Below are 23231 nucleotides of genomic sequence, written 5' to 3' on the forward strand. Positions count from 1 at the left end.
GTAATAATGCGGTGTTTCGTCAGTGGTGTTTGACGCACTCGGGACGTTGTAGAGAAGCAGTCCTTAAAATCGTCAAGCAGTTGCTTGAGACTTTGTTTCTGTTGCGGCGCTAAACCTGGGTCAACGTCGACGACGGGTGCATGTGGCATCGTATCGGTGGTCGATTCCTTTTTTACAGCAAAGCAGTGTTGAATGTGGTCAATTTCATCGAAGTATGCCACAGCGGTGCCTTTACTGATCTGCCGGCGTTCATTGGTGAAATTTGTCAGAAGTACCTCTGTGCGACCATCGATTAGTCTGACGATACCGCGAGCGATGGCAACACCTTGATGGAACAGAAGTGCAGTTAGTTGTTCGGCTACACCGTCCTTGTTAAACTGTTCTCCGCAACTGACGGAGACAAGACTGCATGATAGTGGTGGTATGCAGACGTCGTCCTCAGCGACACGTAATGATGTACGTTGGCGCTCTTGGTCGTGGCTCGTCTCTGTACTAGTTAACAAGGTTATCTCGCCGTCCCGTATGTTAAACACAGCACCGTACTCCCGCAAGAAGTCCATTCCAGGGATGAGTGATCTGCAGCACTCTTTTAAAATCATAAAAGTGACGCCAAAAGCTGTATTTCCTATCTGGAGTCGTGCACTACATTTTCCTGTAGGTGTCATTATCTGGTCCCCCGCATTTCGAATATAAGGGCCCGTCCATTGCATTTTGACTTTCTTAAGCCGGTCTGTCAACTGTTCACTCATTATCGAAAAGTCTGCGCTATTATCAACTAAAGCTGTCACGTCGTGCCCATCAATCGTTAAGAGTAGGTCGGCACTCACAAATTCGTCGGCGTTCCGTTTCTCCGGGTTGTTCTGCTCGTTTCTCTGTAACGTTGGGGGACTTTCGGCGGTTCGACGACTTGCAACGTTGCCCCCAGAGGTCGCCGATTTCAGTTTCCCCGCCGTGGGCTTGGAGAGCGGCCTCTCACCACGTCGGCGAAACTGCGACGGTTCGGCGAAGAATAACGCAACGGAGACGGCGAGCGCGACCGGAGGTTAGCTGGGCTGCCTTGTTCCCGAGTTGCACTGTCGTCGAAGCGTCGATGTCTCTCTGGAAACTATCGCGGAGTGGCAGGTGACATTTCCTGGATGCCACCCTTGCGATGAGGGCAAAAACGATAAATGTGCCCTAGTTCGCCCCATTGAAAACACAATGGTCGGCTATCAGCATTGCGCCACACGTCGGTCCTGCGAAGCTGGAGTCACCTGAAATGCTCCCTCTGTATCCAGGCAGCAATAGGTGGCCGCTGGTGGTACTGCTGTACCGGCACGGTAGAAAGCGGGCAACGGACAGCGTCTGCGTAGCTATATTCGCGTAGCTCGAAGCGCGGCTCGAAGCGCGGCTCGGGACACGGTTCAGGGAGTGGCTCAGGAGATGCTAATGCTTGCCGAATTTCTTGGCGAACAACTTCAGCGACCGAAGCCACAGTAAACTCCTTCGGTGTCACAGTTTGCTTCGCAATCTCCTCGCGCACAATGTCTCTTATGAGTTGACGTATCGAGGTCTCGTCTATCACTGTGAGTACTGCGGCTCCTGCAGGCGCATCGTTAGTCAGGCGTTCGTATTGCCGACAACGCTGCTGGAGCGCCCGCTCGATTGCTGTGGCTTCCTTAATGAACTCTTCCACGCTTGTAGGCGGGTTACGCACGAGACCAGCGAATAGCTGTTCTTTAACGCCGCGCATGAGATGGCTCAGCTTCTTCGAATCCGGCATGTTGGGATCCGCGCGGCGAAACAAAGGAGACATGTCCTCGGCAAGCATGGAGACACTTTCGTTGGGCTTCTGAATGCGCAACTCGAGAAGGCGTTGTGCATTATCTCGGCGATCAGTGCTTCCGAAGGTGTCAAGTAGCCGACGGCAAAATTCGTCCCACGTTGCCAAATGTGCCTCGCGGTTTTGGAGCCACGTCCTTGCGCAACTTTCAAGAGCGAAGTAAACATTGGAAAGCTTCTGGTCCGGACGCCACTGATTGACCTAAGCTACACGTTCGTACTGATCCAGCCAGTCTTCGGCGTCTTCGTACGCGTCACCGTGGAAGCTTGTGGGGACTAGATTGTTTTGGACAGTAACCTGTGTTGGACTTGCAAGCGCCATTTCCTGAGTCGGTGAGGTCGCTGACGAAGTTCGTTGCAAGAGATCGAATTCCGGGCACAGACCTTGCAGGCGGCGGCTTGCGCGGTGCACAGGTGTCTCGACGCGTGGATGATGTCTTGAAGGGCTGGATGCAGGGCTACTCGCAGGAGTCGTCCCTATCATTAGGCGATGATGCGATATCCAGCACGTCCACCAGTGTCACGGCTCACTTGAGACAAGAGCGGAGAGCAGTATTTAATCTAGACAATTAGAACAAGCGTTCAGTTTAGGCTTCTTCTCAAGCACCTTCGCTTGCACTCCGGTAATGATATAGTGATTAACGCCAACACAAGACCTGATACAAGGTATATATACTTCAGCGGTGAAATACGCGATTAATAGGATTCGGGGTTGCCGTCTTTCAGCCACATCGATTATACATATATGCCTGCCGCGAATGCACAAAAACTCCCACTGGCATCGATTTCAGGTTAGCCGACCATGAAGCGCGATTGCACGAAAGGCAACCGTGTCTTCATACGAATCTCCGTTTATCTCTATTTTCTCTTCGCTAACAACACTTCACAAATTACGGCGTCGCCTTGGCCCATATGTCGCCATTCGCTAATTTGACGTATATTTCCTTGATTACCTTATTACCATAATTTATCATAATTATCGTAATTAACATAATTACCATAATTTGCCTTTGCATTACAAAGTCTTAGCATAGCGCGGTGCTCCACCGCGAGAGACCAAGGACGCCTGGGCACTAGCTGGTCCATCGCTATACGCCGGCATCTTCCCTGGAGGCAGCAAATCGCGGCACTAGATATCGCTACGACGTGCCGCGGTACTTTAGCCCTTATGGCGTCGTGCTGCTAAGCTCGGAGTCGTGCGATGGATCGCGACCGCGGTGGCCGCATTTGGATGGCGCGAAATGGAAATAAATCGTATGCGAAGGTTCAGGAGCACGGTAAAGAACCTAACATGGTTAAAATCAATGCGGAGTACCCCGGCCACTGCGGCTGGGGGACTCAGATCGTGATTTTGGTACGTAAGACCAACCAGAGTTTGTTTTAACGCGTTTAGCATTTTTAGGAAACCTCTCACACATAATAGGTATAAGACCTACTGCTGACCGATGTCCAATATACAGTCACCGAGAGCTTCGTCAATCAGCCTAAATTCAGCTTTCTCTCTAGCTACTCATGTGCTGTGTTGCACATGCAATAAACTTTTCATACTTTGCGGAATCTATGGATCTAGTCGACTTTCTTTCACGTCAACTTGGGTCACTAGGTACTGGCTATATGCCACTGGATATGTGCCACTGAGTATGCGTCACTGGGTATGTGCTGCTTTTCAATGAATCTTTCACACCAACTTGGTTCACATGGAACTAGCACCCGTGCGAGTTTTCGTTGCCCTTGGGTGAAGAGCTCGCTTCCTAGCTCGCTTCCTAGCACGCTTCCTAGCACGCTTCCTAGCACTCGATATGTGACATTGGATTTGTGCCTCTCTTCAGTGAACCTTTTGACACCAGCTTCGGCCACCTGCGTATGTGCCACCTTTTTCTAATTTTCAAAACATTTAAAACATATTGTTACGGGGATGTTGGAAGTATAGAAAGAATGTATTTACAATGTATATACAAAATGAGTCAGAGTAATTAAGATGGCTGACCACCAACAACACGCAGCAGCCAGCGTCCCGCGAGCTTTTTCTTCCCCTCTCTTCTTTCATCCTTCCGTAATAGGGCCCCCGGGTGGTGAACCGCCGTCTCGGCGCATGATAGGCGAAGAATTGCGAGCGAAGTATGGCTTCAGCCGCGAAACGTACCCGACGTCCACAGGCGTCGGACTTGAGGATGCATCAAACTGTAGCGGCGAAATCTCGTAATTTACGTCGTTAACTTGACGTAACACTTCATAAGGCCCTGTGTAGCGAGAGAGAAGCTTCTGGGAGAGGCCAACCCGACGACATGGTGATTAAAGGAGCACCCAAGCACCAGGCGCAAACTTAACATCGCGATGGCACCGGTCTTAACGCTCTTTTTGTATATGCTGCGAGGTTAATAAACGAAATCGGGCGACTTGACGTGCCATGTGAGCGCGATCAATACTTTCACGAGCGTACTCAGTTGCAACACGTGGCAAAGAAGGGAGGATGATGTCAAACGGCAATGTGGGGTGGCGACCATACAAAATCCTGCGGTGTCATGTCGGGACGAGATATACGCGAACGTCACGTAGGCCAGCGTGGCGTCCCAGTCGCGGTGATCATTGGAGATGTACATCGACAGCATCTCTGTGATTTTTCGGTTGAGACGTTCCGCAAGACCGTTCGTTTGTGGGTGGTAGGCGGTGAACAGCTTGCACTCAGTGGCACAAGAGCGGAGGAGGTCGTCGACAACTCAAGAAAGAGCGGCCGCGGTATGTAACTGTCGAGGTGCACCGTGGTGGAGAATCACGTCCTGGAGGAGAAAATCAGCGACGTCTGTTGCGCAAATAGTCGGCAACGCCTTTGTTATCCCGTAGCGTGTCGCGTAATCAGTAGCGACGGCGATCCACTTATTCCCTCTAGTCATCGTCGGAAAAGGGCCAAGCAGGTCAAGACCTACGCGAAAGAATGGTTCACAGGGAACTACAAATGGATGGAGTCATCCGACAGGTGGCAGGGGAGGTTTCTCCCGGCGCTGACACAATTCGCAAGTTGCGACATAACGACGCACAGACGGCAGAGACCCGGCCAGAAGAAGCGGCGTCGTACGCGGTCGTATGTACGCAAAACTCGAAGGTGTCCCGCCGTCGGTGCATCGTGAAGTTGTTGGAGAACGACAGATCGCATATGACGAGGGAGGACAAGGAGCAACTCAGCGCCGTCAGGGTTGATATTGCAGCGGTAGAGGATGCCGTCGTGCAGCACGAACATGCGGCACGTGCCGTCGGTGCTGCCAGATTGCACTCCGGCAATGATGGACTGTAAGGATGCGTCGCGTTGCTGTTCAGCGCGAATGTCGGTCATGTCAGTCAAAGCCATCACGCAGGACACAAGATCATGCGCAGCAGGATCATGAAGATCCACGGGGTGACGAGAGAGGCAGTCAGCGTCCTTGTGCAGACGTCTAGACTTATAGTTGACAATAAATAGGAATTCCTGGAGCCGCAAAGCCCAGCGACCAAGCCGTCCTGTCGGATCCCGGAGGGAAGACAGCCACCAGAGTGCGTGGTGGTCTGCAATGACCGAAAACGTGCGGCCGTACAAATATGGCGGGAGCTCGGCGACAGCCCAAACTAAAGCCAAGCACTCCTGCTCGGCGATAGAGTAATTTATCTCGACAGGTGACAGCAGACGGCTGGCGTAAGCTATCACGCACTCGGTACCATTCTGCTGTTGGGCGAGAACAGCGCTGACGCCATGGCCACTTGCGTCAGTGTGTACAGTCAACAGCAAACGTTTGCGGGATGCACGAGCGCGTGGGCAGAACTTCGTTTATGCAACGGAAATTAACTGTCCATTTTCGTCTTGCAGGTCTCCTTCTATAGAGCGCGTCTTCTGCCACGCTCTTCTGCGGTAGAACGCACCGTTCGTAAAAAGAAAGAAACAACGAAGATTGGCCACGAGAAGGTGCAGCCCAGAAAAAAAAATGACTTGTTGCGCTCGCCACCGGGCCAGCCCTATGCGTCAGCGCTCGTGACTCGACAAAAAGCGGCCGCAGTGGCGCCCACAAGTTCACGCTTCTAAACACGTTTCACACAGTTTCGCCCGTCGAAGCCGCCACAGCGCATATCGCAAGAGGGCTACCTCGCGGCTACATTCGGATATCGCCGGCGCGCATGGAGGAAGCACGGAAACATAAACGCTTGCAGTCTGGGAGGGAGGCGCATGCGTGTAGGAGTCGGTCTCTACACCAGGGGTCACCGCTAGAAGGGGAGGAGGCTCGCTTTGACACGCGCTCGCTCATCCCGCAAACTTTTGCTGTTGACTGTACGTCGGTCGGTGCAGATGGATCGAAGTAGGCAAGTATGGGAGGGGGGTCAGAAACCCAATGAGAGCGGCGAACGCGTTAGCCTGCTCCGGGCCCCATGACAATGGCGTGTTCTTCTTTAGAAGATCTGTCAAAGGCCGAGCAACGTCGGCGAAGTTTTTGACGAAACGGCCAAAGTAAGAACACAGGCCGACGAAACAGGGCACGTCAGAAGCAGAACGTGGCACATGGAAACTGCGTACGGCGGGAACTTTTGGCGGATCTGGTTGGACATCGGATGCGTCAACGAGGTGTCCCAACACGATAATCTGACGGCGTCCGAATTGACACTTCATGGAGTTAAGTTGGAGGCCAGTTTTTAGGAAGACCGCAAGAATGGCAGCGAGTTCGGTAAGGTGGCCGCCGAACATGGTAGAAAAAACAACAACGTCGTCAAGGTAACAAAGACAGGTGGTCCATCTGTAGCCTCGCAGAAGAGAGTCCATCCTACGTTCAAATGTCGCAGGAGCATTGCGTAGGCCAAAGGGCATGACTATGAACTGATATAAGCCGTCCGGTGTGATGAGGGCCGTCATCTCGCGGTACATTTCATCAACTGAAATCTGCAGCCGAATCGAAGATCGATGGACGAGAAGTATTTAGCTCTGTGCAAGCAGTCCAAGGCGTCATCGATGCGTGGTAGTGGGTAGACGTCTTTTCGCGTGATCTTGTTTAAGTGGCGATGATGATGATGATGATGAAAACTTTATTTAATCGACGCAAGAACGACAGGTACCATCTTTCTTTGTCAGGAGGACGACAAGCGAAGGCCAAGGGCTGGCTGATGGCTCGATGACCCCTTTGCGGAGCATTTTGGCCACTTCTGATTGGATGACTCGACGTTCAGCACGCGATACACGATAGGGACGCCGACGACTAGGATTCGTGTCTCCATTCTTTATACGGTGGTAAACAACAGATGTTTGGCCTAAAGGCCTGTCGCCGAAATCAAAGATGTCACGGTACGATTCGAGGAGGAGACGTATGTCCGTGGCCTGGCCGAGGTGAGGTCAGGAGCAATCATCTTCGCTAAGTCAGCCGTTAGGGAACCAGAGTTGTGACCTGCAATTGGTGCTAAGAAACCGCTCTCGGCATTTAGACTTTCAATGTCAAATTCCGAAGTATTAGAAACGCTGGCCAAGAACATGCCGGCTGGAAGCACTTGAGGGCGCAGGCTGAAATTCAAAAGCGGAAGAATGACGTTGTTATTAATAATCGTCACCAGCGTATGCGGAAGAGCAACGTTCCGGTTCAAAAGCACGTCAATGATGGGGCGAAGGACATATTCACCGTCGGGAATCTGTGGCTGTGCGGTCAAAGCGACGTAAGTGACTGCCTCAGGTGACAGACGCACATCTTGAAGCGTGCACAAGTGCAGTGGGGCGGTGCTCGGAGTATCGGAGACTTGAGGCAGTTCCACCTGAAGAACGCCGGTTGCGCAGTCGATGAGAGCGGAATGATTGGATAAAAAGCCCAATCCAAGGATAACGTCGTGAGGGCAGTTGTCGATCACAGCAAAGAGAACAGAAGTAGGGCGGCCGGCTATATTTAAACGCGCAGTACACATTCCAAGAACAACCAGCACGCCGCCGTCGACCACACGAGGACCTCGGGCAGCTGCTGGGTTGAGGACCTTCTTCAAACGTCTACGTAGGCTAGCACTCATCCCAGATATGTGGGCTCCAGTGTCGACGAGTGCTTGGACAGGTAAGCCGTTTATTTTAACCTCAATTACACTTCTCTTTGTGGGCACAGACAAAGGAGTTAATGCAGTTAGGCAATGCAGCAGCACCTCCGAGGGCTGCATTTCAAGTTTTCCGAAATGGTGCAGCCAAAAGTCACAGGAGACGAAAGGCGACGTGGCTGTGGCGAACGGGAAGATGGGCTACGTGTTTGCGGTGAACGAGACTGGTGTCCACGCGGCGATGGTGAGCGACTGTACCACGTCTTCCTAGCAGAGTTGTCGGCGCTGTTAGTCTCGGCGGTGGGCGAAACATTGCGGGCATTTCCATTAAAACGGCTCAGGTTGGTCGGTGTGCGAGGTGTTGAGGGCCACGAGTTGCGACAGTATCAGCGACATGACCAATGCGGCGACAGGTGAAACATATCGGCTGGTCGTCCGCAGTTCTCCACTAAGTCGGGTTGCGATAACGCGGAGAGAAGCGTAGGGGTGGAGCGAAAATGGTAGAAGGGCGTTCGTTGGCTCTGGCGTTGGCGACAGCACAGAAAGAATGTAGGCCAATGTTTTCAAGTTCCTGTCGAACGATGGCTTGCACGAGGGGAACTGAAAAAGGGGTAGCATCAGGGCTACGCGAACAGAAAGCCGCGGGCGCCAACGCGTCCAGTTCACGTCGAACGATTCGCACCACGTCCTCTGATGGCGACGCATGCTGCTGCGTGGGCTGATCTTCACACGTCGACGCTGCGGCAGTATTGGGAAGTCTGGCGCATGGTTGCAAGACGCATCGGCTTTTTCCCTGCTCGAATTGTCGGCACTCTTTAATAATGGCATCAACTGTAGAACAGCTTTTGCACATGAGCAGATTAAAGGCGTCGTCAGCAATGCCCTTGAGCACGTGCCCGACCTTCTCAGCTTCTGTCATGTAGTGATCAGCTTTACGGCAAAGTGCCAGCACGTCCTGGATGTGCGAGACATAGGACTCCGTGGGGGATTGGGCACGGGAGGCCAGTTCCTGATTTGCGGCAATTTTACGGCCGGCTGGTTTGCCAAACAACTCTGTCAACTTCTCCTTGCATTGGTCCCAGCTGGTTAGCTGCTCTTCGTGGTTTCCGAACCACAACTTTGCCGTGCCTCTTAGGTAGAACAACAGGTTAGCTAGCATAAGCGTAAGGTCCTAGCTGTTGATTCCACTCACGCGTTCGGACATAGCCACCCACTCTTCAACGTCGGTGCCTTCGGTCCCGCAGAAAGTTCCAGGACCCTTAGGTTGCACAACCACAACCGAAGGTGACAGCGACACAGCTGGCGACGGTGACGTAGGAGGCGGCAACGACGTTGATCCCGAGTGCTCACCGTCATTCATGGTGCGGACGGTGATGCGACGCCCACTGCGGAGCTCCGTTTCCAGCCGTGGCACCCCGCACCTCCCACCAATATGTTACGGGGATGTTGAGATTGTAGAAAGAGACTGTATTTACAATATATATATATATATATATATATATATATATATATATATATATATATATATATATATATATATATATATATATATATATATATATATATATATATATATATATATATATATATATATATATATATACGATGAGTCAGAGTATTCAAGACGACTGACCACCAACGACACGCAACCAGCCAGCGTGTCGGGATCTTCTTCCTCTGTCCTCTTTTATCCTTCCGTAACAATATTACAATTTTTTTTAGATTCACGTGTAACGTATCAATTTCGTCCGCTTTAGATGTTCCATCATATGCATTTCACATAATTTCGATGTCATTTTTCATTGCAGAGTTACACAGTTGTAAACTTGATAGCTTCGTTTTCTGAAAATTCTAGATTTTGGCGAACTTTCAATAAAATATTGACGACCCAAATAAAAAATTCGAAACCAACCGTCACTAGATTTTAAGTTTTTCTCCTAAATGCAACAAACCTCACCAAACTTGGTGCTGTGGTTGCCGAGAAAAACGAATTCTCCTTTTACATATACTTAAATAGGAGCACCCGAGCTAAAGCTTCCTCTTAAGGCGAAGACCATATATGGTTCATGGCCCGTAAAATCAGACGACCGTCCGGCGTTATGGCAGCAAAATTCAAGCACATGCGTCAGTAAGCAATAAATTTCTTTATCAATAAAAGAGCTTGATTATATCTGTTCCCCTTGAACGGACACCCTCTTAAATAATCAGTGTGGCCACAAAAGTATCTTCGTGTAGTTTTTCCTGCTTTTGTTCATATTTGCGGAGCAATGTATACGTCTCTTACAACGTCTTGAGGAGCATAGGTACGCCTGAAAGAACTGGAAATAAATCAGTTTTTGAAAGTTTGCGCTGTCTGTTTGTCTAACTTGCCTTTCCATGTCCCTATCATTCTGTGTGCGCTGCAAGGAAGCAGAAGGCACCATATACAGGGTTATCATTTTTAAGTTCTATGGAATTTTAAAAATCGCCTGTGGCATGTCTTGAGCAACCATGTTGCCAAGTCTTGAGCAACCAAATGAAAAATAACTATGTGTTGTTGCCTATAATTCGAAATTTAGCATAGCGAATACATTCTAAAGCTTTCTTGGAAACGTTTATGCTTCTTGGTTGCATTGGTTTTCATTGGGTTGCCTAGTTTCTTTTTCTTTCCTCCCTATATATATATATATATATATATATATATATATATATATATATATATATATATATATATATATATATATATATATATAATCTATTTATTCCATTTTAATGTTTTTTTCCATGAGCCCCATTTTCTGCCACATCCTTCATTCTCACTTGCAGAGTGACCGTAGTTCACTGACCTTCAGCGTTGCAGATAATCCCCCTCCCCCGTCGTCCACGAAAAAAGGAACCTTCAGTGACACGTAAACCGGCTGACATACGGCGCTACCTCACATTCCTCCACCGACGTTGAATAGCAATCCTTTCTTTTCAATTGCACACCCTCGCCGCTAACACACCCTCGGTCTTTGCCTCGCCCACCCACCTTACCACCTCTTCCTTAGAAGACACACCTTATATACTGCGCCGAGGAATGCATATGTTGACTGCCGCTTTTACCTTGTTCTCGCTTTGCTCATCGTCTTGAAGCTCCATCTCCCGCCTTCCTTGTGATGCCATCGAATTATCGACGGCATCAATGCCAACCAAATCCTTTCCGACCGTGCTATTCTAGTCACTTCAGATATTTCTGCCATTTGCACTAACATACCCACGAGTGAAAGAATTAAAGCCGTATTGAAGTCCCTCGCAGTCTTTCCCCAAACGCACACTCCTGAAGTTTGCCTGTCACTTCTTAGCTTAGTTCTCACGCTCAACTATTTCGAATTCGAGTCTACTCGCTACCTGCGAACCTTCGACACTAGTATGGGAACACCATTCGCTCCCACGTATGCCAACATTTTCATGGGACAGCTTGACGTAAACCAGATAAAATCATACCCTTTAAAACCTCACGCCTATCTGCGCTACACGACATACTTATAATATGGGAACACCGCACAGGCGCGCTAAGCGACCTAATTAACCATTTCAACCGCTTTCACCCATGTATTATACTTACTGCTCACCCCTCTCCAAGTCACATCAACTTCCTCGACACAACGGTCTATATAGAAAATGGAAAACTGAGAACGACACTTTACCGGAAGCCTACGGATAGCCAGCAATATTTAGATTACAGCAACCATCACCCGCGACGCTGGAAGCGAGGAATTTTTGTCGGACAAGCGAAACGAATAAGAAGAACCTTCAGGGAAGACAACAATTATATCCACCACCTAAACGAATTTAATGCAACACTAGCAGAAAGAAACTATCCATAAGTTTCTCTTAACAGAGCTTATGACGTCGCGTCACGATTGGAGAGGCAGTCGGAATTAGCTAAGGAACAGCTTACACCATAATCTGAGAGACCAGCAGCCTTCATAAGAAAGTATTCTAATGCCCTCCGAAACGTAAACGTCCTATGAAAATACCAGCCAATATTATCAAGTAACGAGCCTCTGTGAAAAGCGGTCCTGGTGGTACCAAGGGTGACCTATAGCCGCAACAGAAATCTTAAAGACGTGTTAGTGCACGCAAAAGTCAGCCAACATCATTCCCCCGTAATGAAAGCATGCTGTCGCCCCAGCTGCAAAACCTACAGGCACTTTCAAAGCAACATTAAAGTTAAAGGCACCGTATATAGCTATACGCACGAAGTGAAAACTAGCTATACTTGTACTAGTTACGATGTGATTTGTACGCTTGAATGTTCCTTCTGTATAAGGAAACAATATGTCGGTGTAACGGGACAATCAACTAACGTCAGCTTAAACGGCCATCGCATGGACACAGTTAAAAAGCTTCCCGAAGCCATCGCCGGACATTTCAACCAACCAGGTCATAACATTGACGAAAAACTCCGCATCCTACAGTAAAATTACCCTTCTGTGCGAGACAAAATACAGACAAACATACCCCATGCATAATTTCACGAGATTGCAAGCAATATGCATAGACGTTTCAAATGGAGCTTTAGAATTTATTCGCTCTGCTAAATTTCAAGCTATAGGCAACATCACTTAGTTATTTTTCATTGGGTTGCTTATTGTTTTGGTCTTCCTTTTCTTTCCTCCTTTTTTTTCGATCTTTTATTTATATACTTATTCCTTTTTATCCACGAGCCCAATTTTCTGCTACTTCTTTCATTCGCATTTGCAGAGAGGCTAGTTCACTGGCCTTCAGCGTTGCAGATAATCTCCCTCCCCCGTCGTCCAAGCCCTTTCCATGAAAAGAGGAACCTACAGGGACACGTCAACTGGGTGACACACGGCGGTGCCTCACATTCTTCCACCGACGTTGAATTGCACACATTGCACACCTTTCTTTTTCAATTCTACACCCTCGCCGCTAACACACCTTCGGTTGTTGGCTGGCGCACACGCCTCACCCCCGCTCCCCTTTAGAAGAACCCTACCTATATATACTATGCCGAGGAAAGCACATGTCGCCTTGAAAAAGACAAGTCCACTTGTCGAAACATTGGCTCCCGCTTTTATCTTGTTCTCGTTTTTCTCATCGTCTTGAATTTCCATCCCCCGCCTTCCCCGTGTTTTCCTTCGTATATAATGAAACACCTGAGCGCTCAGACTAGGAAGGCAGACGCTCCTATTAAAAACCATGCTTTAAAAGAAAGCAAACAAAAATTATATTCGCGCCAGGAGTCGACAGCGTCCTCAGCGGGCCACCACATAATGGGCTCTCGGTTTACCCGCGCGATGTGACGGATCAAAGCGTGCGTGCCTTCCCTTGCTATTTCGGAGATTGCGCCCACGTGTGGACCCATCCCGAAAGCTTACCATCGCTTTAAACTTCATAATAAGGCCTGCGTAATGTGACACACGATATTTCGAAGCACTGGCTCGTTGGAATTCTACAAAACGAGATTGCCTCGGAAAAGTCGACTCCTCCAGCACTGCAACATAACCTGCAAAATTCGTAATTAAACAACGTTATTCCTCAATTATTTTAATCACTTGTTGCGTTGTAAACTTGGTAACCACAAACTGCGCCCAATTTCGTTGTCCGGCCCCGGTGTCAGCATCCGGATGGAGCAGGATGCAACTGTATACCCGATCCAAATGATTTCCGTGCCTGCTAAAGGACGCCACGCTTCGTAAAAATTAATTCGTGGCTCTCCACTCTGCCAGATAGTGCAGTTTGCATGGTTGCTGCAGATAACCACAAAATCATCGTGAAAGGCCGAATTAATAATGGCCGAAAATAAGCCCTTTGTTGACCGCAGCGTGTTGCAGCTTCTATAGAGCTCCGCCTGAGTGGAATCCAGCCAAGTGAAGACTTGGAAACCACAGAACACAACAGGATACGGTGCTTGTCCCAGTTTGGCTCCTTTTAGTCTTCGTTTCACTGTATTCAAATCAACATGTTACCAACTGACCCACCAAGCCATGTTACTGAAGAACACCGTTTCCAATGAGTAGGTGGTATTTACACTGTCGTTCCTCCGTATTTAATGTCGCAATTCCCTGCGGAATGTAGGTGGCTGGATTAGCTATATTTGCCTTCATCGTGTTTCAGCACTTTTCAACGGTAGGCACGCGCTTTCGCATTACTATGCTGCCTCACAGCAGTGAGAAACAAAACGAAAACGTGCAGAGCAATTTCAGCGATCTACTTTTTTCCTTGCCTTTCATTCCTCAGAAAAACATGGTAAGATGGCTTGTCTTAAATATGCTCCGCGATTACGGGCGCGCTTTCACAACAACGCGTCCGCATTTCTTATAATTAAGGAAAAGAAAAATACAGCAAGGGTATAAACGAAAGAGCTCACCTGTTGTGATAGGGGTCTGCGTACTCGGGCAGCATACGGATGCCGTGTTCTTTGATGTAGCTCTCGTTCAGTTTCCTGGAGTTAAAAAAAAACAAGCGAAAGAAACAACATGAGCAGAAAGAAACCGAAATGCCCATAGATCGGTACATGACGTCACAGCAGCAACAATGTAGCAGCGATCACTCAACTCCCTCTGCGCTTTTGCCCGAGCTGCTAAGGGTCACATTGTGTGCGAAGCTGCAGCGAGAGAAAGAGGGAGAAGGTAAAAAAAAAACCCATAGGAAGCGATCTATCCTCTTAAAAATTCAGCGACGGTTTTTCAGCATAATCGCGCCAAACAGCGCTAACGCCAAAGCAAACGCATTTCATTCAACATTTGCTGCTCGTATTGCTCGTTCAACTAATTGGTACGGCATAGAGGGGTAGCTCCGATGCAGTGTCCTCAAGCTGAACGTGCACATCGGAGTACATCAGACCTGCAAAAAGCATGCCCAATGTTCATTTTTCATCGCAATTTCTCTTTAATTTACTGCCTGCCGTATTCCGTGCCTCTGCTGCTGCATGAAGTCTGGGGTCTGCGACCAACTTGTCAGAGCAGCAGCCGAGCTGATTTGTCTTTGAGAAGTTGTTGGGGCCTGGAGACGCCAGGTGGCGCCGAGGAGTACAGACGTGTTCGCATCGGCTCCGTCACTAATCTTGCCTAGTAGCGGTCAAAATAATGTGACCACCACGGAATTCCCAGGATTTGTGTAGGAAGACACCGGGAACACGCTGATACCCCCTTTTTTGACAAGTGGACCCGGCTTCTTCCAAGAAGATAAGACCATCGCCCGAGCATGCCGGCCCGCCACGCTAAGCCTAACGGCGTAGCGGAGCGCGGACCCCCGGCAGTCAGCTCCCGGCCCAAGCGTAGCGCCGCCACGGCCCAACTTCCAACGGACAACGACCCGGAACTAGCCCCGGACACCATGGACACGGATGACCAAGCCATCGAACACCAAGCGAGATCTGCGGCCGACGCTGAAGAGGACTTCCTCTCACCTGACGAGGTGATACAGGGGGAATCAACCAGCGACGCCGACGAGAACGAGGAGAAAGAATCAGCAAGGGAAGACGACTAAGCCAAGAACGGTCAGTGGCAACTTGCACTATCTTTGCGAGCACGAAAAGGTTTAAGAAAACAAGTGCGAGCAGCCTCTGATGACAGCGGAGCTCGAGGCGGCGGTGAGGGCAACAGCAGCTGCAACGCCAAGGCGCCTGCGGGAGAGCGAGCTAAACGCGGAGTAGCGTCTATAAGAGCCCGACGTCGAACGCACGCCGCGCCGCTGCCCAGAAATGACATGAAAATTATCATGCGTCCCAAGCCAGGGCTAATTGTAAAAGAACTTAAAATCTACGATGTTGCGCGAGCGATAGAACGTGCAAGCGGCGACCCGGAGACCTGCAGGAGCGATAAATTTCTGCTTCGCCTCCGCAACGGGTCAAACATAATCATTGTAAGTACCCCATACGAACAAGTGGCGGAGAAGATCGTGAAGATCAAAACGCTGGAGCTCAATGGCACTAAACATCCGATGAACACCTACATAACCACCCCTGAAGGGTACCTTAAAGGAGTGGTACACGGACTGGAACGCGAAACCCCAGAAGATGAACTTTTAAGTCATCTCCGAGTGCGCACTCAAGGAGTGACAATTGTCCAAGCCCGGATGCTTGGCAAGTCTGAAACCGCAATGATAACGTTCGATGGACCGATAGTGCCACGCTTCGTCTACTATTACGGTGGCGAAATGCCATGTGTGCCTTATCAGCCCACGAGACAATACTGCAAACTGTGCAAAAGCAAGGGACATAGAACGGACGTTTGTCCAACGCCCACGGCAAAGGCGTGCAGCAATTGTTGGCTAAGGGACCCTCCTGAGGACCACACCTGTGAGCCAGAGTGTGCCCTGTGCGGGGGGGCTCATCCCACGGCGGCATCGGAGTGCACCAAGAAACTCAAACGGGTCCCCCAAAGGGGCAGGCCACCACTGTCGCAACGCCTACGCCGACCACAAGCCAACGGAATCCTCAAGAGACGCTGGTTCAGCACGGACCGTGAGGGCTCTGCATCACCAGACGGGGCCCGTTCCAGGTCCCGATCCAGTTCCCGATCCAGGTCCAGCTCCCGAGACCACTCCAACTCCAGGGACAGTGGCCAAGAGAGGGGCCAAACAACAAAACAACAGCAGAAGAGCAAGAAGACGCTGAACAAGGAAGGCAAAACCAAGGTGAGCTGGGCAGCAATCGCCTCCCAACCCCCACACCAAACAACACAACTCACACGCCTAGAACGCGAACTAGAGCTAATGCGAGTGCGAATAGGAGACCTAGAAAGAGAAAATAGGCAATTAAAAAAGCAACAAAAGCAGCAACCACAACAAGAACCTAAACCAGTCCAGACAGGACAGAAAGGACAAAAACTACCGAATTTAGAAGGCGACACCGTAATTACCTTGTCGATATTGAAAGAAACCATAAAAGAAGTTATACCCACAATCATAGAGCAGGTGATGATTCAGGTAGATCGAAAACTAGAAGCTCTGGACAAGAAAATCCAGGCACAACAAATAGAATTTACGAAAGCATTGAGAAAACATGCCACAGGCAGTAGCATAAGAGAAAAAGCAGAGAAAGTATACAACAGGCCAGGCCTGTCGGCCATGACCCAGGCGACACACAATGCCTAAACATCAAAAGCACGCTTCCGAAGAGTGCGAAATATGGCAGTGGAACTGCCGCGGGTTCCGGCGTAAAATGGGACAACTGTCGCAGCTGGTGATGACACAAAAAAGGTCACCAGCTATCATTGCATTGCAAGAAGCCGGAACAAACCCAAAATTACAGGGATACGAAACCTTCAATACCGAAGGTGAAAACTGGAAGGTCGCAACATTGGTCGACAAGAAAATCACAGCAATATGTCACAAATCCATAGAAGGAACGGACATTCCGCATATAATAACAGAAATCACATATAAAGGCACCAGAGGAAAGAGTGCCTTCATAATTAATGTCTACAGCCCGCCGAGTCAGAAAAGAGCAACGTTCGACAAACTATTTCAAGAGACAGCAAAAATGGCGAAGGGGAGACCTCTAGTGATAGTTGGGGATTTTAATGCCAGGCACTCAAGCTGGGGGTATCCAACCCAGAACAATAAAGGCAAAAATATTATGGGACAAATAGAAGCACTCGGAATGACACTTCTAACAGACCCTGCAATGCCAACAAGAACAGGGAATAGTATCTCCGCAGACACAAGTCCGGATCTAACAATAACCAAAAATTGTCCAAATGCGGAGTGGTGCAACACCCTCGAAAATCTAGGAAGTGACCATTGCATTATAAGTACCACAATCCGCACAGCTCAAATCCGCAAACAAATAGGTACAGCTAAAATAACAGACTGGCGGGCGTACAGAGAATCGCTGAAAGAACAAACCACGGACATAAATGATTTAGATAATTGGTGCGAACGCATACGAAATATAAAGCAGAAACATACCAAAACGATCACCAGGACGGACAAAACACCTGAAGTGGACCCTCACCTATTGCATCTGTGGGATGCAAGACGAAGCCTGACCAAAAGATGGAAGCGACAGAAATGCAACCGCAAACTCAAAATGAAAATCAAAGAAATAACCCAGAAGGCCGAGGAATACGCTAATCAACTCACAACGGCCAACTGGGAACGCTTCTGCGGATCACTTAATGGAACCCTAGGGACGGCAAAAACGTGGAACATCCTCAGAGGAATGATTGACCCGCTCAAAACCAGACGCGAAGGACAAAAGAACTTGGAGAGATTGCTACACTCGTACCCAGGCACAAAAGAAGAACTCCTTCAGGCAGTCCATAGAAAATGCTTCGGTAACAAAGCCCCGATACCCCCATACCAAGCTGATTACACCGGACACCCAAACCCAGAAATGGATGAACTCTTCACGGTGGCAGAAGTTAGAGCAGCGATCGCCAGTACAAAACGGAACACAGCGGCAGGGGCGGACCAAATATCAAATACCATGATTAGAAACATGAATGATGAAACCATAACAGCCCTTACGAACTTTATAAATGACCATTGGGTCAAAGGAACGATACCACAGCAATGGAAACACGCTGTGATAATCATGATTCCGAAACCAGGGAAGAAATTTACTTTAGACAACCTTAGGCCCATCTCTCTTACATCATGTCTAGGAAAGGTGTTCGAAAGATTAGTAAACACTAGACTCCAACGTCATCTTGAAGAAAACAACTTAATGCCTGACACCATGTTTGGCTTCAGACCACATCTGTCAACACAGGACATACTCCTGCTTTTAAAAGAGGAAGTATTGACGAACGTCCCCAAGGCAGGAGAACACATTGTCATGGCTGTCGACATAAAAGGGGCCTTCGACAACGTAAGTCACAAAGGGATACTGGATGGACTTGCAGAGACCAGCTGCGGTCAAAGGACGTACCAATACATCCGAAGCTTCCTCAACCAGAGAACAGCTGTTATCAAAGTAGGAAACGATCAATCTGAAGTCATCCATCCTCCTAACAAAGGAACGCCACAGGGTGCGGTGATTTCGCCTACACTCTTCATCATAGCCATGATTGGACTAGCTAAAAAACTCCAAGAAATCCCCGACGTCCGTCATTCCCTGTACGCGGATGATATAACGATATGGATAACCAAGGGCAACTTGGGAGAGAAGGAGGAAAAGCTCCAACGGGCAGCCAATATAATAGAAAACTATACGCAACAAAGAGGACTGCAGTGCTCTGCGGAGAAGTCAGAACTCATTCGCCTCACAAAAACCAAAAAACAAAGAACTGACCCGAGACTCAAACTCGAGATCAGGCTGGAAGGGAAAATTATTCCTGAGAGGTCAATAGTAAGAGTGTTGGGGATGTGGCTGCAGTCTAATGTCAGATGTTTACACACTTTAAACACGATCAGAAAAACAACGCAACAAATTAACCGGATGATAGCCCGTGTGGCTCATAATCGGACAGGAATGGGGGAACAAGACACCCTCAGACTTGTGAAAAGCCTGGTCATTAGCAGACTAATGTACTCTCTACCTTACCATACCATGAACAGGGAGGAAGAAGAAACGGCTGATAAAATGATAAGGATGGCATATAAGACAGCCCTGAGGTTGCCACGCAACACTTCAAATGAGAAACTTCTAGCCCTCGGCCTCCACAATACATTTGATGAGCTGGCTGAAGCCCAACTCATAGCGCAGAGGAGTCGATTGGCGCAAACGACAGTCGGCAGAGCTCTTCTTCAAAGAATCGGCCTTGGAGAATGCATACAAATATATCAAAACGCCAAAGTTCTACCCTGCCAGATTAGAGCTTTATATGGGGTATCACCAATACCACAAAACATGGATCCGACATTACACGCAGGAAGGAGAAAAGCTAGAGCAGAATACATAGACAAAACTACAAAATACTTGGACACTGCACGATTCACGAATGCTTCACCATATCAGGCCAACGCAAAGAACATGTTGGCAGTTGTCGTAAACCGTAAAGGGAAAATCACGGCCTGTGCTTCGGTTTCCCGAGCAACCATTTTAGAAGCCGAAGAGATAGCCATCGCCTTAGCTATAAGAGAAGGCATAGAGCGCAATGCTCCACTAACAATAGTCACGGATTCTCAGGCCGCATGTAGGAACTATCAGAGGGGACAAATCGGCGCGAAGGCACGCCGGATACTTACCGAAATCAACAGAGACCTTGACATCAGGTATACCCAAACGATAACATGGGCCCCGGGACACGAGGGTGTTACTGGGAACCTCCATGCAGATGAGGCGGCTCGAGGTTTCACTCATTGCCGAGCTGCCCATGGCAACATCGTAGAGGACCCGACACCCATCGATCCAAATTATAAAGCGATCTTGCAACACTACAGGGAATTCAGAAGGCTCTACCCAGCCCCGCATAGGAACCTTTCAGCCGTGGACTCAGCGACGTTACGCAGGCTCCAAACGGACACATACATAAACCTACATAAGTTGCACATATACTACCCAACAGCATACAAGGACATATGCCCGTGGTGTGGGAGCACACCAACGCTCTACCACATCACATGGGAGTGCACAGCTCACACAGAAGAACAGGAAGATAATAACACGAGAGCAAGGTGGGAGGCATTGCTATCCAGCTCCGCCCTCGGGGATCAGCTCAGGCTCGTTCGGAGGGCAGAAAGGATGGCGAGGGCCAGCGGTGCCTTGGAATAGGGGCCCGACCACACGGCGTTACCCCGTTTTAGGGGCAACGAAGTTCTTTCTACTAATAAAGTTTTGTTCTTCTTCTTGGGGCCTTTACGAAGGCAAGTCCCCTTGTTGGCACGTTGGCTCCAGCAACACACCTTGTTCCATGCCACCGTTAATCACTGGAAGCCTCTTCCTGTGAACTCTTGCCTTGTTTGGATGCAACGATAGAGAAGCACCGTTTAACACATTTCTCATCGGCACGTCATAGTACGAATGCAATTCAATATGTGAAATTCACACAGCCACTGGAACGCAAATAAAATAAAATAAAATAATAAAAAAATAAAGAACATAGAACAAAGCTCGTAAGAGAAGTAGGCAAAAACAAGGCGAGCTGAATCCGGCCCCGTGTCACCCCCAAATTCGGTGTGTTTGGTCTCCACTAGACTCCTACGAATTATATATTCGTCCAATGAAGTTCCGTGCATCGACCCCTCAGAAAACGCTTCTGTAATATGACACGTATGGCTTTGCCATATCATGAGACAGCTTTAGCTTTTCGTGGTACGTGATATGCCAGCACGATACATTCCCGCGAGGCGGTAGCGGAGATAGTTTGGTTACAATAACTGCGTAACAACCTCGCAGCGTTCAAGCCACCCACTTCAATCCGAATATTGCACTCCGTCGTGACAGCAAGAAATAAATTGTACAATCAGCGATCACTTAGCCATACCTTACGCTGAGGACAAAGTGTTAGCGACGTCTTATAGTTGTTATTGAGATCAGCTGTTTCTTTAGACTCGGCATGTCCGTCGCGGTTTCGCTGAGAGGAGCGCCCTTGCGGAGTGAGCATAACGTATCACGTATCACGCGAAGCTAAAACACTCTTCTACTATAACGAAAGAAACCGAAGTTCTTAGACCCCCCCCCAGAAGGAAACCTTCACCTTACTCTGTATCAACCTAAATTTACTGTCTTAACGCTGCGTGAAAGTCACATGTTGCAGGTGGGAAACGAGAGGGAAAGATAGGCAGGTGAACCAAGGATGTGCCTGGTTAGCTATTCTACACATGCAGAGGGGGAAAGAACAGACAAGAAGGAAAGAGAAGAACAATAATAAAAAGTCAGTAATTGCGAACACATTCGCCGAAGAATTTCCGCTGTCACAAGCGTTCGTAATAATACTGTGAGTATATTCAAAGCGCTACTACACACTTCAGCGATTCATAGTGCTCTGAACTCATTTATTGCGAATCAAGCAGGCTTTCAAAGCAGACACCGCCATCTCGTCAAGATCAAATGTTTGCTTTGTTTTGTTTGCAAACAATAGCTCTTGCCCACTAAGGGGGATTGGCCAAGAAGCAGACGATTTTGCAAGTGTGTTTCCTTGAAAATGAATAATGTTATACCGAAATTATACTTGGGTGAGAAATTAAAAAGAAATGAATAAATGAGAATAGAGTTAGAATAAATTTTGAAATAACATGGTTTAAAAATGAATAAATAAAAACGTCGTGCTCATCTTACGCGCTGTGGGAATCAGTGTATAAGCGTAGGTTTGAGCAGCCGACAAGAGAAAACGGAGCGTCACGATAAGAACCGCCCTGCAGATTTCGGTGACAGACGCATCCCGTAACGGTCATCAGGCACGGTGGAGACGATCACGACGTCCACACTCTTAAAAAAATTTATACCCTTTGGGGCTTATCTTGTCCAGCAACGATAATGGTCTTCTGTCGTGCCCGCGTTTCCTTTCTTTAACGCTGCGCGCCCGGTACTTCCTAGTCACGAACGGCTCGCGCCGGAGAAACGGACGGAGAAACGGCGCCGCGGTAGCTCAATTGGTAGAGCATCGCACGCGAAATGCGAAGGGCGTTGGATCGTTCCCTACCTGCGGCGAAGTTGTTTTTTCATCCACTTTCATTTCCATTAATTTATCGTTTCATTATTTCATTTATTAAGCACAAGCAATTCCCCCTATGTTGTCCTTGGTGTCAGTGTTTGTTGGCTTCTTATGATGCACGGCATCAGTGTGACACAGCGTTCTCGACAGGAAAGTAGCGAGCACCGAGTTTTCAAGAAAGAGCATGGAGTTTTCAAAATGACGATTATAGTTGTGGGACAAGTATAAACCCCAAAGGGTTCAACAGTTTCAAGAGTGTACGTAAAAGGAAGGACCAGGCGGACGGACAAAGCAAACCCATTTTGCGAGCTCTGAACGACTTTCGTCGTGTAAACATATTGGAGGAGGACACAATGCGCAGTCGTGCAATCATGTCACATAATGCCCTGACACTTTCTTTAAAAAACGCGTTGAAGGCCATATTTATTGCACTGTAGGCCCGCTGTATATATTCTAATTGCGTCCTTTCTAGAATGTAATGAAAGTGCCAGTCCTTCCTTGCAGGAATACATACATCCCTTCTCTGATTGCACACTAGCCATGCAGTCAATCAGTTCCATTATGGATGGGGACGTGGCGCCGCCTCATTACCTTTCCCTAATAATACTCAACTGCAATAAATATTCTTGCCGAACAGTACTGCCTCAAGGCACTGTGCGTTTCGGAAAGCCAGCAAAAGCCTGTATACGGTGTTTGAAAGGCCGTATATATGAGTAATGCTAGCGACTTTCCGTGTAGCCGAGGATGCCGTGGTGAACCGTATTCATGGGACTAAAAGAAACAGCCGAGAGCCTAACGACGACCCGGTTTGACCGTCAAGCTCGGCGACAGCAACAGCGGCCGTTGCACACGGGGCGCACA

The 23231-nt window shown here is 48.6% G+C and overlaps 1 protein-coding gene across 1 annotated transcript in view; it reads right to left on the reverse strand.

Moving 5' to 3' along the window:
- LOC142584709 (glycosyltransferase 25 family member-like) overlaps positions 1-14757 on the reverse strand; it is a 45585-nt gene extending 30828 nt beyond the window's left edge. The window contains exons 1-2 of the mRNA XM_075694940.1: positions 14732-14757; positions 14195-14269 (exon numbers count right to left, since the gene is read on the reverse strand). Of these exons, the coding sequence (XP_075551055.1) occupies positions 14195-14269; positions 14732-14757 (101 nt within the window). The remainder of the gene's footprint in view (positions 1-14194; positions 14270-14731) is intronic.
- Between the last annotated feature and the right edge of the window lie 8474 nt (positions 14758-23231).

Source organism: Dermacentor variabilis, chromosome 1 (genome assembly GCF_050947875.1).
Source record: "Dermacentor variabilis isolate Ectoservices chromosome 1, ASM5094787v1, whole genome shotgun sequence".
Classification (NCBI taxonomy): Eukaryota; Metazoa; Arthropoda; class Arachnida; order Ixodida; family Ixodidae; genus Dermacentor; species Dermacentor variabilis.